Below are 15140 nucleotides of genomic sequence, written 5' to 3' on the forward strand. Positions count from 1 at the left end.
GGTGACCGTGCTGCTTTGGTAACTGCTTAGATTCCTGCCCTGAGGAAAGTGTATGCAAACACATTTACTAGCAAGCTCAGGGCACTTGTTCACCCTCACCCGGCTTGAAGCTTCCCTGGTCCTCATCCCAGCCAGTGTCCCAAGAGCGACAGTCACTTGCTGGATGCTGGTGTTGGAGCCAAGCACACAGAGGTTCTCAACTGGTGTGTCAGTTCCCCCTGAGACTTGGATCTGGCCAGCCCATCTGTGGTGAGGCCAGGAAGCTGCGCTGTGCACACAGCAATTCTGATGAAGATGGCTGGCCAACCCTTCAAGAGGCTTGGTAAGCAAACAGGGTCCTCCGTGCCCTGGAAGTTCCTGACAAGAAGAGTGTTACCGGCCGGCGCCGCGGCTCACTAGGCTAATCCTCCACCTGCGGCGCCGGCACACCAGGTTCTAGTCCCGGTCGGGGCACCGGATTCTGTCCTGGTTGCCCCTCTTCCAGGCCAGCTCTCTGCTGTGGCCCGGGAGTGCAGTGGAGGATGGCCCAAGTGCTTGGGCCCTGCACCCCATGGGAGACCAGATAAGTACCTGGCTCCTGCCATCGGATCAGCGCGGTGCGCCAGCCGCAGCGGCCATCGGAGGGTGAACCAACGGCGAAGGAAGACCTTTCTGTCTCTCTCTCTCTCACTGTCCTCTCTGCCTGTTACCGCGGAGGAGCTCTGGAGTGCTCTGGGTGTGCCAACTGCTCGTTACAGGAGGGCCGGGACCTGCCTGGCTCTGCACTGCCCTGAACGGCCTTCCCGCTGAGCTGTCTGTGAGCGTCCGACAGGTGCTCGGTTTTCTTCAAACTTGCCAGAACGATGCAGCGTTAATACTTTACTGAGTTATCAAATCCTGCTTCAACTCTGTTCCGTCCTCCTGTCTGTCATCCCCCAGGCTTGCTGCACTACTCGGTTTGCAGGATCCCAGCATCTGCACCAGGCCCTCATCAGAACGTGAAACACTGACGAGGATTTACCCAATGGTGAGAAGCCCCTGTGATTTCTGATTTCTACTGGTAAGGTCTTGGGAGTCGGCCCATTGCCTGGGCTGTGAGGTGGTTGCTTATGCCCAGTGACTCGGGCGGGGCATATGACTCAGTAAATGAGAGTGAGCACCCCTGAAAGAAGGAGGGAGGCCCCAGGATGTGGGTGGTGCAGTCGGCTCGGGCTTTCTGAAGGGTCTTGTTTGGCTGCTAGTGAACCTCTCAGGGATGGAGGCAGGACAACTTCCTAGTTTCCTGGCGCTCTCGTAGTTCCTCCTGAAGACAGCGGAGTAGAGATGGCCTAAGCACTCATACCATCACCTGTCATTTAGCTCTTACACCCGCCATGAGGTAGCAACTGTCCCTGTTCCACAGATTGAGGACCCTGGTGGTCACATTATCTAATAAAGTGAAACTGAGGTTCACATGCAGGAATCTGAATTCATCCCTAAGTTCTCATTTCTGATCAATGAAAAAATTGTTCAGGCCTCACTTCTGGACATTGAGCATGTGGAGAGGAGTAAAACTTCCCTCCCAAGCACAAACAGCCCCACCCCACACCCTGCTTTGCTCATCACCTTCCCAGGACAGAGCCCAGAGACCAAAGGACAGCGTCATCGTTTCTCTCTGTACAGTTTTTAATTTTTTATTTTTTGATGTTTGTTGTTCAGATGAATTGACACACTCAAGTTACAAAAATGGGGCCTTAAAAGAAGCACATTGTACAATGAACAAGCAGATTGGAGTTAAGAACACTGAAACGCTAACCCGCTACCACGAGAAGAGACAGGGAGGGGGTCACAGGGTGGGAGGGGAGGGGCCGCCAACACAGGGTCAGACGGAACAGAAAGGGGGCTGACTTGGTGGGAGAGGGGAAGGGCAGGTCTGCTTTGGGGCCTTCTGGACTTTCCATTCCACTTCTTGCCCCCACACCGTCCACTTCCTACCACCCTCCAAGTCCCCACCCTCATTCCAACTGATCATTCAAGTGAGCAGGTGTCAGACACCCACCCCAGAAAGGGCTAAGTCAGTCAGATCTAACAGATCTTGCCTCAGTGTAGCCCCGGACTTGGGAGGAGATGGTGGCAGCAGTGGGTAAGAGGCCAGGAGAGAGCTAGCGGAGAGTTGACCAAAGCTCGGACTCCCGTTGCCCCGCAAAGACTCCTTTGCCCCTTCCCCACCCCACCATGACCCAAAGGCCCTCCACAAGTTGTCCAGAGAGGCCCCCAGTCACCCTGCAGTTATATAAATAAATAAATACTGAGCCCCTGGGCTTGGGGGAGGGTTGAGGGAGGGGAGGGAAGCAGAGGGGAGGGGTCACAGACAGTAAATAGTTGTCTCCATCCCAGCAACACCTCTCTGGATTTTTCTCTCCTTCGTTCGTTTGTTTAACAAGGAGCTAACATCTCAATGACAAATACTTAAAAATATACATTATTTTTTTTCCTTTTTCCCGCCTTTGTCATCCTCGTCTTGCTTTGGAGACTGTTGAGGTCAAAGTTCAAACCGCAAGAAGGAACTGCGGCTTGGAGTTTTTGTGTTTTTTTTTTTTTTAATTTTTATTTTAAAATTTTTTTCACTTTTTTTTTCCAACGTATAAAAAGGTAGCGGAGTTGTCTGTGGGTTTTTTTTTTTAATGGTTAAATCTTTGGTTTGTTTCTTTTTTCTCTTGGAGGCCTTTATCTCTCGCACTTGCCTTTCCCACTCAGAGACCAGTGGGGGCCCGCGTGTCTCAGTCTTCCTCAGTCTATCTCACTCTCTCTCTCACTCAGTTCTCCCTACCCTGGGCTAGAGGAAGAGAGAGGCACCTGGGACTTGGGAGGGTGAGAAAAACTAGTCAGGCCAGGAGGCAGCCCCACCTGACTAGTCCTTTACCCCATCTCTCCTGGTTTCCTCGGGGGGGTGTGGAAAGCCTGTCTCCCCTCCTGACCTCAGCCCAACTCCCACAGGCGCTGGACTTCCCCATCCCTCCTCACTCCTACAACCCCCAGCCCCTCTTCCCACTTCTAGTCCTCACTCCACCCCCCAGAAGAGAACAGAGAAAGGTGGTTTAGTTACTGGCATCATTTTCTTTTTTCTTTTTTTTTTTGGCACAATTAGAAGGCCCACCATTAGGGCAGACCCCAGTCTCTGTCCCCCACTCAGGTGCGAGGTCGGGGTTGGGGAGAGGAGAAAACGCAGAGGGCGCCTCCTTGCTCCAGCCCACTCAGCTCTCCTCTCTAGCCCAGGCTCCTGACCCCTCCACTCACATCTAACCTAGCCCAGAGCCTGGCCAGGGCTCTCCCTCCCCACCCCCACATAGAGCTCCCAGCCCTCCAACTCTCTCTCACACACAGACACACGGACGCAGGCTCTGTACAGACCACAAAATAAAAACGATGAGATAGTTTTGTTTCCCGGAGTCGAGATGGGAGGGACTGGAGTGGAAGGGGCAGATGGGGGTGGGGGGCATGAGTTCCCCCATCACCTTCCCAACCCTGGCTCCCTCCAGCCCCGCAACCCCTTGCCCTGGCTGGCCCCCAGCCAACGATATTTGGTTTCCTTTTTTTAACATTAAAGTTCTATGAGGTATTTGGTGCCTTATCGCGAGTCCTCGGGGGAGGGGGGCCCAGGGGGGAGACCTGGGGCTCAGCTGCCCCCCCCTCCCTCCCACCCCCTTCCCAATATTTGGTTTCACAGCTGTAGTTAAAGCTTGGGATTTGGTTACTCTTCCCTCCCAGGAATTTTCTTTTTTCTCGTTTTTCTCTTCCCAGTTGTTGGGGTTGGATGGGGAGGGCCCCCACCACCCCCAGCTGCACGGGGTCCCTCCACCAACATCAGGGTCTCTGCCCCATCCCTGCCCCCTGCTTCCTCCTCTCTTCTTTGCCCCACTCCCGCACACCTGGTGGGGAGGAGGTAGGATGAAGTGGGCAGTGGGGAGTCCTGCATTTGCTTTCCTTTGTTTGTTTGTTTTTGGTCTAGAATCATGGTTTTCATTTGAGTCCTCTCCACCACGCCTTCCACGCTGCCTGTCTTCTCGGAGGGAGTTTTTGGTTTTAATTCCTTTCATTCTGCTCTGCTCAAGTGTCCTTCCTGTCTGGTTGGGAGCCCTTGGCCCCTTCTCCACCCCTGGGCTGGGGCCCAGGCCTTCTTGCGGTCCCTTCTCTTCAGGAATAAAGACGGACAAACCCAGAGGTAGGGGAGGGCCGGGAGCCGGTTCAGCGGAGATGCTTACACTCCAGCGAGGCCGGGTCGGTACGCACCAGGCCCCATCAGCGCCAGGAGTGGGCGGGGCGGCTACTCCACGCTGCCCAGAGTAGGCATCCAAAGCCCCTGGGACGTTGGCTGGGTTTCCGCTGCCTCCGCGGCCCAGCCCAGCAGTTTAATTTCCAGGTGGGAGAGGAGATGCGAGAAAAGAGAACGCTGAGGCCTGGGGCTCCGCCTGCCTTTCCTCCGAGTGTCCGGCCAAGGCCAGGCTCTCCCCTCCCTCTGCGCTGCCCAGCCTGGGCCGGGCTGCTCGGATTTCAATGGCTCGCGTCCTTCACAGCAACACTTTGGTTTGAGGAGAGACACAGAAAGAAGGAGAGCAAGGGGTGAGAGAAGGGCCGAGGGAGAGGGAGAGGAGAGCAGAGACAGAACAGAAACAGAAGTCAAAGGGGGACTCAAACCACCGAGTTGTTAGTTTGCCTTCGTCCATTCTTTGCTTTCTCACTCCTTGTTTCCTGTCTTTTTTTTTTTTTTAAAGCTTTTTCAGTTGATTGGGGGGGGCGGGGAGTTTGGGGCTCTTCACCCCTGTCCCTGACACCCTCTCTCAGCCCCGCCCACCCGCTTCCATCCACCCTGGCTGAGGGCCAGGCCCTGCCCCAGCCGCCCCCCTCCGGCTTTCCAGAAGACGACGTCCATGAGGTATTTGTGAAGAGAAAGAAGCGTCCGTCCTTCCGTCCGCCTCGGGGACCAAGGGCCTGGACCACTGCGCAGGGGCTCGGCTCCACCTCGCGGCTCCTTCCTGTTCTCGAAGAGTCCTCGTCTTCTTTCCCTTATATATATATATCTATATATATCTATAAATTCTTTTTTCTAGTTTTAATTTATTGTTTGTTTGGTTTTCTGTTTGTTTTTGTTTTTTGGTTCAAAACTTTGCTGACCTCCACAATAGCAGGAGGGCAAGGTGGCTCCCAGTGGCGTCTGTCCTCTGTCCCTTGTTGAGCATGTCTAGGGCTGGGCAAGCACAGGGTCCAGCCAAGACTCGTGTAGGTCCTGGAGTGGTGGCCATCACAGCGCCCTCTCGGATGGGGACCACAGGTCATGGCGCTGTCCCCACCACATGGACCCTGATGGGGACGCCATCTCGAGGAACCCCACCACCGGGGTGTGTGCGTGTGTGCATGTGTGGGGGAGGGAGGGGCATTGCCAGGATCAGAGGGCATGGGGTGGGAGGATCGAGGTGAGTTCTCTTTTTGGTTTCTGGTTAATGTCAAAGAACGGGAAGGATCCCACGGATAGGCACTGGAATATGAATTATTTTTTCAGGGAAACTGACAGACAAGATGGAAAAAAAAGACAACTTGTATGCCCTCCCCTCACCCCCTCTTGCTTGAAACTTCCACCTTCCCGTAGGCTGGGGAGGGAGTAAATTCCAGAGCAGAAGGGTGACAGGGTTGAGGAGGGACTTGTGGAGCCAGAAATTGGCAAAACGGCCTGGCCCCGCTTCAGAGGGAAACACGGGGAGGTGCTGGGGTGACAAATCACCCCTGGGCCTGCCCCTGAACTCTCCCCTGGCTGGGCGGGGGCAGGAGGTTAAAGCAAGACGCCCTGCTCAGGGAGGGGGAGCTGGGGGCTAGGGGAGAGGGGGACACACGGGAGGGACACATTCTGTTGAGCACAACGCTAAAAATTCTGTACATCCTTTGGATGAAGCTACTGAGTATTTGGTGTAAGGTTGCTCAGGCCCTTTCTCTTTCACCGTTTGGAAAAGAGCGTTTGGCCGGTGGTTCCCAGCCCGGCCCACCTGCCCCAGGCTGTGCCCTGTCCTTGCTGGCCCAGGGCTGGGGCGAGCCCGGAGGCCGGCACGTTCCTTTCCTTCCCTAGCCCCACTGATGGAGGCGAGGGTGGGGGTTGCCCCACAGCCAGGGCTCGGGGCGTGAGGTCCGACCTGCTAGAGGCTTCTCCGGCCCTGGCTGGGGTTTTATTTGGCGTCGTAGCGGTGAGAGTGAGCGCACTGAGGTCTGGCTCGCGACTGGTTTTTGGTTTGATTTTGTGGGGTTTTTGGTTTTTTGTTTTCACCTCTGGTTCCTGGGCAGCTGGTTTTTGTTTTGATTATATTTGGTTTCCGTATTGGTTGGTTTCTTCTTTCCTTTTTCTTTTTCTTTTCCTTTTTTTTTTTTTTTTTGGTTTTTTGTTTGTGGGTTTTTTTTTGTTTTTGTTTTTTTTTTTTTTTTTTTTTGGTCTTTCCTCCCTGGTCACTCCTGCTCCAAGGACCTCTGTACCCCCAACGCTGGCCTCCTTGCCCTTTTCCTAGGCAGGGGACCAAGATGTGGTCAGAGGAATGGGAGGGGAGGCATAGTGGGCCCTCACTCCGACTTAGACCCTGCCTCGGGCCCCCCTGGGCCTCCAGGGGTCTGTGCTGCCGCCTCGCTGCACGTAGAGGAGGAGGACGAAGATGAAGAGGAAGAAGAGGAGAGGCCAGGAGACTTGCTGGAGATGGAGGCCGCCACGGCTGCAGCAGCTGCCGAGACCAGGCCCACGCCAGGCGGGGCGCTGAGCAGGGGCAGCCCGGCGTGGTTCAAGAAGAGCGGCGAGGTCACCAGGCCAGGGCTCCCCGGGGCCGCACCAGCCGCCCCCAGCACCAGGTTCCCGCTGCCATCAAGGCTGGTAAGGGGCAGGGTTCCACCAGAGGCCAGGGCTGGTGGGGAGAGAAAGAGGCTGGGCTGGGGGCATGCCGGGCCAGGGGAGACCTCTGCCTTCCAGCGTCCTGCCCAGAGTGCCCCCCCACTCTTCTGTCCCACTGACCCCCATCAGCACCCCTCACACCTTCCCCAAAGGTGAGATGGGGATGAAGAGGCGAGCGATGCGGTGAGCAAGGGCAGGATGGCATGGCTGGAGCAGCAATGGGCAGGGCTGGAGGCCCCAGGGGGTAGGACTGGTGGCAATGGGAGTGACATGAGGAAGCACGCACCTTGGATAGTGGCCAAAGGGTTGTTGCTCATGAGGGCTGGATTCAGCCCGGAGCTCAACCCCACCATTGTGCTTCTGCAAGAGGCAAAGCAGAGGCATTAGCAGGGGCAGGGATCCGTCAGCAGAACTGGGGTGCAGCTCCCCACCCTGGAAGCAGCAGTGACCCTGCCTCACCACAGTCTCCCCACCTGCAGTTGCTTACTTACCCTGTGCTGGGGTTCAGGCCCGACAAGCCGATAGCCGAGTGGCTGCCTTGAGGGCTGGGGTTTGTGCTGTTGGTGGTGGCCGGGGGTGGGGGAGTGACAGAGGGGATGGAATTGAGGGGGGGCGCAGCCCCGCCCCCGCCCCCACTCCCTCCGGCTGTCCGGCTGGGGTGGAGCGTCCCCACAGCTGAGGATAAGGTAGTAACTGCCGGAGAGAGACAGAAAGATGAGGTCTTCAGCTTCCACTTGCCCTCCACCAGGGAACCCTGGGTGCATTCCCACTCATCTTCCCGCCCAGCTCACCCAGGGGCTCACTAGTCACAACAGACCGAGACCCCTGGACCTCCCCACCCAGAGCCGTTGCTGGTGCCTCTGCATGGTAGCAGCAACCACGATCATCTCAGTAGGAGCAGCTGCCACCTGCTGAGCGGCGGCTCTGCATGCCCTGCCTAGAACTGGGGATTCCCAGGCAACAAAGCCCATGCTCCCACCACGGGCCGGGGCGGGGTGCTGGATGTGCAGTTCCCTGTGTTGTGGGGAGGGCTAGGGCCAAGGTTGAAATTCTTGTCTCTGTGTTCCTGGCAAATGCCTTAACCTCTGGAAAATGGGGATAATAATAGAACCTATCTTGTATAATGGCAGTGAGAAGTAAATCAGCATGTATCAGGGGCCTTCAAAAAGCTGATAGAATTAAAAGATAAGTTTCTTTTGGTGCAAAGACTCTTGAAATCCACACATAATGTTTTTATAACATACATTTTCCATGAACTTTTTGAAATATCTTCAGTCTTTATAAAGAACTTGGAACATTGGCTGGCGCCGCGGCTCACTTGGCTAATCCTCCACCTGCGGCGCCGGCACCCCGGGTTCTGGTCCCGGTTGCCCCTCTTCCAGTCCAGCTCTCTGCTGTGGCCCGGGAAGGCAGTGGAGGATGGCCCAGGTCCTTGGGCCCCTACATCCGCATGGGAGACCAGGAGGAAGCACCTGGCTCCTGGCTTCGGATCGGCGCAGCGCGTCAGCCGTAGCAGCCATTTGGGGAGTGAACCAATGGAAAAGAAGACCTTTCTCTGTCTCTTTCTCTCTCCCTCTCACTGTCTAACTCTGCCCGTCAAAAAAAAAAAAAAAAAAAAAAAAAAGAACTTGGAACAGTGCCAGGCATCCCCTTCTATTTTAGACACTTTCACTTTTTATTTAAGGGGCAGCACGAGTGTCTACGGAGTCACACCTGCCCTATCCCAGGAAGGGGGCAGGGGGACTTTGGCCCAAGGGCACGTGTGTGCACGTGTAGGTACCTACAGACACTCTTATATGTACATATATGTACATATCTTTTCTATGTGTTATACATTCACAATAATTTTATAAAAACTGAGGCTCAGAGAGGTAAAGTAACTTCTCAAACTCACACAGCCTATGAGTGACAGAGGCCAGAGACAAAGCCAAGCACCTCCTTTCAGCAGCCCCAGGAGGGCAGGGCAGGGCAGGTTAGAAATGGAGGAGGGTTGGGGCCCATGCCCCTCTCCCCGGCCACCCAGAGCCACTGGAGGATCTCAGGCTCCAGCCCATGTCACATCGTCCCAGTCCCCCTCACCACCTTGGGCCTTCCCTGACCTGTTGTGCTCAGACTCGTGGAAGCTTGGGACAATGGCATGGTCCCTGCGCCCCCTTGGGGTGTGACCTGGGAAAAGAGGAAAGGTGGTAGGGTTAGGCCACTTTGTCCCAGCAGCCTCCCCACCCCCCATGCTCCCTGCGGTGTGGCCCTCCTCTGTCCCCAGGGTTGAGAGAGGGGCTCAGGGTACCATGCTGTGTTCATGCTGTGCCACATGCCTTCCATCCCACCATTCTCCAGTGCACCCTGGGTGATCTTAGCTACAGGCAGGAAGGAGCATCCTCAGCTGAGAGCACCGCAGCTGCCGTCTGGCACTGCCCTGTGTACAGTGCTGAGTCCTGTCTGAAGTGACCGCACCTGAATGCGTCGGCACGCTCCTGCTGTCCTGGGCCCCCTGCAGTGATCACACACAGCCTTCTCGGGGGCTGACAAGCAAGGAGGCCATTCAGTATGACCTGACAAGGAAGGCGCAGGCCTGAAATGTGTGTGTGCATGTGGAGGGGGTCCTGAGGAAAACTGATGCAAATCTTTCCTTCAAAGTGTTGGGATGTCACATTACTTGATTTTCTGGGGTCATTCCAGTCTCCTCCCTGGCCAGTCTCCCCTTTCCATCATCCCCAGAAGCCTCACTAAGTTTGATCGTCGCTCAAAGACCCCCCTCCCTTAGCTCCTTACTGCCCATGGCTCAAGTTCAAGTTCTTCATGGTGAAACTTGGGGTACCTATCCTCTGCCCCACCTTCTGTCACATCCATTGCCATTCCAACCACAGTAAATTACACTGGAGTTCCTCAAATTGGGCTTAGCACTCTGGCTTCTAGACCACTCTCCCTTGTCCTCTGTGACTCAGCTCAGATGACCCCTCCTTCCTCCACACCACTGGGCAGGGGTCCTCTCAGTCACAGCCCTTCCCACCAGCAGCAATAAAGGGGTGGAATAAGGCTGCTCTAGCTGTGTCGGATGCGGGGCAGGCTTGTGTGTGGCCAACGGCCTGAGTGTCCAGCTATAAAGACATCCCTAATGGTTGTCTCTGTGGGGTGGTGAACCCGTGCATCCCTGTGTCTGGCTACGTCAGTGTGTATCTGTGGGTGCTTGCACCCCACAGGAGACCACGACTTCCTGGAGGTTGTGTATCCCTGTGTGACTGGGCTCTATCTGTCTGAGAGCCCAGTGACTCCCTGCATCTGTTCCGGGCTCCGTGGACAGCCAGCCGCCTAGGAGCCTCGTGCTCTCCACCCCGCCAAGGGGCCCTTGTACCAGATGGGGGCTGTAGCTGGCCGGCTTCCCCGGGCTGGGCAGCATGGGGGCGGCGCTGCAGGGGTTGATGCGCTTCTCCTTCTGGCGCCGGTTGCAGAACCAGACCCGGATCACTTCCTTCTCCATGTGCAGCTGCTCGGCGATCAGCAGGATCTCCTCTGAGGTAGGCTTCTGGTTCTGCAGGTGGAGGGCTTGTTACCCCCTGGCCCATCCTCCCGTCACCCCCCAGGACCGCCAGGAGGATGGGCTCTCACCGCTAGAAAACTCTTCTCTAAGGCGAAGCGGACGTTTGTCTCGATGCTGGTCCTCTTCTTACGCCTCCGGCCGGGCAGCCCATCGAAACCCAGGCTGGGGCTGCTCAGCTGGTTGGGGCTGGGCAGGCTTGAGTCCACAGACATAGTCTCTGTGCCGGGAGGAGACCTGGGCATGACAGAGTGCCTTCCTGCTACCGCCCCCGACCCTGGAGCCTCAGCCCAGTTCTACCTGCATCGTTGAGCCACTTCTCCAGCAGGGGCTTGAGTTTGCACATGTTCTTGAAGCTCAGGTTGAGGGCCTCGAAGCGGGATATGGTCGTCTGGCTGAAGTCGTTGCCGTACAGCTTGCCCATAGCCAGGCCCACATCACCCTGCGCAGGTCGGGTTGGGGGATGAGGCCAACGTCAGGGTGGAGCCTTAGGAACTGGGCCCACTCCGCCCACCAGAGCCACGCCCACCGGGTGGCCACGCCCCCTCGTTCCCACGCCCACCGCCCAGTCTGCAAGGCGAGCCCGCACCTGCGTGAAGCCCAGCTTGATGCGGCGTTGCTTGAAGGTACGGGCGAACTGCTCCAGCTCCTCCAGATCGCTTGGCTCCTCGGGGTGGGATGGTGGCTCCAAGCATTTGGGGGGCTGCGGGTGCGAAAGGTGTGAGTCGGGCACAGGAGGTGCGGGGCGGGTCGCGGCCTGGCGGGTGGGCAGGTGGGATGCAGGGCGGAGGACCGGGATGGGGCTCAGCAATGGCTGCACATTCCCCCTCTCTCCTGCAGACCGAGGTTTTCCTGCAGACTCCCTAGCCATGCCCGAGGAGGCGCCCACACTCTTCCTGGCAACCCCTTTAAAGGTTTGCCTGCCGCCTCATGGGGGTCCTGTCGCTCCTGCAGCTCACGGCACTGTCCCGGAAGGAAGAGCCAGCTCCTCTCACTGCTCTTTCCCTGCAGTGGGGGCAGTGGTTCTGTCCCCTCTATGGGGAAGCAAGGACTTGGCTCTGGGTGCCTCCAGCAAGCTTTTTAACCCCCTCGGGCCTCACTTGCCACCTCTGCAGGAGAGGAACAATCACTGCTGCTCTGCCTACCCAGTGAGGTTGTTGGGAGAACTGGGTTTAAAATGAGCAGGTTGGGGCCGGCGCTGTGGCATAGCGGGTAAGGCTGCCGCCTGCAGTGCCGGCATCCCATATGGGCACTGGTTCGAGTCTCGGCTGCTCTGCTTCCACTCCAGTTCTCTGCTATGGCCCGGGAAAGCAGCAGAAGATAGCCCAAGTCCCTGGGCCCCTGCACCAGCGTGGGAGGCCTGGAGGAAGCTCCTGGCTCCTGGCTCCAGATCAGCACAGCTCCAGCCATTGCAGCCAACAGGGGAGTGACCCAGCAGATGGAAGACCTCTCTCTCTCTCTCTCTGCCTCTCCTTCTCTGTGTAACTCTTTCAAATAAATAAATACATCTTTTTTAAAGTAGGTTGTGCAAACCCACAGAAAGTACAACAGCATGAATAAACCCTGATGTAAACTGTGAACTTCGGGAGATAATGATGTATCAGTGTAGGCTCGGCAGTGAGCTATAGCACATGGTGGGGGGTGTGGATAATGGGGACCATTATGCATGTGTAGGGCACAGCGGAGATGGGATATCTCTATCTCCACTCAATTCTGCTGTGAATCTAAAATTGCTGTAAAACAGTTAAGTCCTAAAAAATGAATTGTTCGCAAATAAAACTCTTAAAATAATGGACAGATGGATGATTACGGGAATTGACAAAGAAGCAACAGCTCTGTCTGGAATGCTTCAGCATCCTAAAATAAAAGATCTGAAGCAGGTGGTAGGGCAGGGATGTTTGTCACCTAAATCCTTGATTATTCAAAACTTTGGTCAGATGTGTTTTGGACTTCAAGAGTTTTTCAGATATCATTGCATATTTCTTAGGTAATGTCACCCCTACCCCCATCCGAATCAATCCACCACTGTAGTCAGGCAAAATAACAGTTCTACTACAGCAAGACTATCACATCAAGAGGGACCCAGAAAGGTCATACTCTTTCGCCTCATGTTGGGGAGGGCCAGATTTTGAGCCAAATGACTTCTGGTGACAATGTTACAGGAACAACTTTCTTTCAGGACATTTGGGACATCAGAACTTCAGCTAAGACCTGTATTAGTCTCTAAACTTTTCACTCTTTCTGGAGTAGTTCACATATTTTTTAAAAGGACTATTTAAAAAATGGATAGGAAAAAACTGAAATTCATACAGGGTGATGAAAAATTATTATTGAAGTCTAGCGCCAAGGCAGCAAACTGATGCTTGGCCTTGGGGTCCAGCCAAGTAGATGCCGAAGTGGCCTGCAGACCTGGCACTGCCTCGGGGGCCCCTGGTCACTGCTGCTGCCCACCACAGAGGTGTAGATCCAGTCCTGCTCAGGTCTTCTGGTTTGTGAGGAAAAGACGCAACCCTGGGACTTTCTGGAGATGTAGTTTTCAAATAAAACCCATCTTTGGCCCATTTTGAGTCTAAAACTTGTAAGCCCCTGGAATTCCATGTTTGTGCACACAAGCACTTGGGGAAATGAGGATCAGATCTAAATCTGTCAGACTCTCAAAGGAGTCCACTTATCTAAAGAGTTAAGAACTACTAGTCTGGCTCCTCTCCTCTCATTCTATAGAGGAAGGAGCTGACCAGACAGGGAGAGTGGCTTTCCTGAGGTCTCACAGCAAATCAGTGGCAGAGTGTGGCCGGGCCCCAAGTTCCCCAAATGATGTCTATGGCTATGGGGTGGGCTAATGGAGAGGAGACCATCACACCTCACCATGCTGCCCCCGACCACCCCGTCCTCAGCAAGCCCTGCTGCCGACCTGGCCTGGCACACGCAGGGGACAGTCTCACCTGTGTGGGTAGCCCGGCCCGGGGCTGGGAGGTCAGAAGAGCTCCCTGGGTTTGCTGAGGTAGCTGGAATAGATTTGGCGTCGGTAGCAGGCCTGGGGAGACAAGGGGGAATACCGGGGCTAAGGTGTGAGGGAGAGGCAGGGGATTTTTGGGAAGTGCCAAGGAAGCCATGGTGGAGGGCGGTCGGGGGTGGGGGGTGTCTTACCTGGCTGACCCTGCTGGGCCTGCGGCAGCAGGAACTGAGCAGGTGGCTGGAGGTGGTGGCCGGGCACAAGCACCAGCTGCTGAAGCTGGAGGAGCTGCTGTATGTCCTGGAGGGGGATAAAAAGCTTGAGTCCTGGCCAGGGGCCTTCCTCTCTGCAAAACTTGAGCCTCGAGGAAGCTGCTTGGGGACGGAAGTGATCCCCTTGGTCTCTGAGGACACCCAAGTGAACGCCACCTTGACCATGGAGTATACAGGGTCCCACCTGAGCACTCCTAGGAGGGCTTGCTCTTTATTTACCTTTTCTTTCTTGATAAAATATTTGTCTTGTCTTACATTCCCACAGAGCAAATAGAGTCATTTAAAAATGTAAACCAGACCTAGTCTTTCCTCCTTTTAAAAAGCTCCCAAGGCAAATCATGTGATGTCTAGAATTAGCTTTAAAATACTCCAGCAAATGGCTGTGTGTAAATTGGTGCAATCACTTTGGGAAACTCTTTGGTACTGTTAGGGGTTCCATTGTGTCCCCACCCCCAACTCCAAGAGATAGGCTGGAATACTGACCCCATGACCCTCAGAGTGTGATGGGGTCTTTGCAGATGGTCAAGGTAAAACGAGGTCATAATGGTGGGTTCTAACTGAGTGGGACTGAGGTCCTTATAGAAAGGGGAAATCTGGGCCGGCGCTGCGGCTCACTAAGCTAATCCTCCGCCTGCGGCACTGGCACCCCGGGTTCTAGTCCTGGTTGGGGCACTGGATTCTGTCCCGGTTGCTCCTCTTCCAGTCCAGCTCTCTGCTGTGGCCCGGGAAGGCAGTGGAGGATGGCCCAGGTCCTTGGGCCCCTGCACCCGCATGGGAGACCAGGAAGAAGCACCTGGCTCCTGGCTTCAGATCAGCACAGCACCAGCCATAGCAGCCATTTGGGGAGTGAACCAACGGAAGGAAGACCTTTCTCTCTGTCTCTCTCTCTCACTGTCTATAACTCTACCTGTCAAATGAAAAAAAAAAAAAAAAAAACAAAAAGAGAGATCTTCCATCTGCTGGTTCACCACCCAAATGGCTCCAGTGGCCAGGACGGGGCCAGGCCAAAGCCAGGAGCTTAGAACTCCATCCAAGTCTACCACATGGGTACAGGGGTCCAAGCAGGTCATCCTCTGCTGCGTTCTCAGGCATACCAGCAGGGAGCTAGACTGGAAGTGGAGCAGCCAGAACCTGAAGTGGGGCCCATATGGGATGCTGGTTTTGCAGGTGGTGGCTTAACTCACTGTGTCACAAGGCTGGTCCTTCTGCCCTTTTTTTCTTTTAATGTTTATTTATTGATTTTCTTCTACTTGAAAGGCAGTGAGAAAAAGGGAGAAAATAAAGACAGAGATTTTCCATTTGCTGGTTCACTTCACAAGAGCCCACAACAGCTAGGGTTGGGAAGGCCAAAGCCAGGAGCCTGGAACTCCATCTGGATCTCCCACACCTGGGTCTGCAGGAACCAAGCACTTCAGCCGTCAGCTGCTGCTTCCCAGGATGCATCAGCAGGAAGCTGGATTGAAGTGGAGCAGTGGGACTTGAACCAGCACTCCAATATGAAATGCA

At 55.2% G+C, this 15140-nt stretch overlaps 1 protein-coding gene across 18 annotated transcripts in view; it reads right to left on the bottom strand.

Moving 5' to 3' along the window:
* Positions 1-2537: 2537 nt before the first annotated feature.
* The window catches only part of POU2F2 (POU class 2 homeobox 2), a 105515-nt gene continuing 92912 nt past the window's right edge, over positions 2538-15140 (bottom strand). For 14 of the 18 annotated variants that reach the window (XM_051836492.2, XM_051836489.2, XM_051836485.2 and 11 more), the window contains 10 exons: positions 13557-13662; positions 13352-13443; positions 10999-11112; positions 10710-10851; positions 10481-10629; positions 10227-10403; positions 8974-9040; positions 7366-7567; positions 7161-7234; positions 2538-6887 (listed from right to left, as the gene is read on the bottom strand). In XM_051836492.2, the coding sequence (XP_051692452.1) occupies positions 6556-6887; positions 7161-7234; positions 7366-7567; positions 8974-9040; positions 10227-10403; positions 10481-10629; positions 10710-10851; positions 10999-11112; positions 13352-13443; positions 13557-13662 (1455 nt within the window). In that variant the 3' untranslated portion in view covers positions 2538-6555. The remainder of the gene's footprint in view (positions 6888-7160; positions 7235-7365; positions 7568-8973; positions 9041-10226; positions 10404-10480; positions 10630-10709; positions 10852-10998; positions 11113-13351; positions 13444-13556; positions 13663-15140) is intronic. The other 4 variants (XM_051836501.2, XM_051836498.2, XM_051836500.2 and 1 more) reach the window with 1 other exon arrangement.

This window comes from Oryctolagus cuniculus, chromosome 18 (assembly GCF_964237555.1).
Source record: "Oryctolagus cuniculus chromosome 18, mOryCun1.1, whole genome shotgun sequence".
NCBI lineage: Eukaryota > Metazoa > Chordata > Mammalia > Lagomorpha > Leporidae > Oryctolagus > Oryctolagus cuniculus.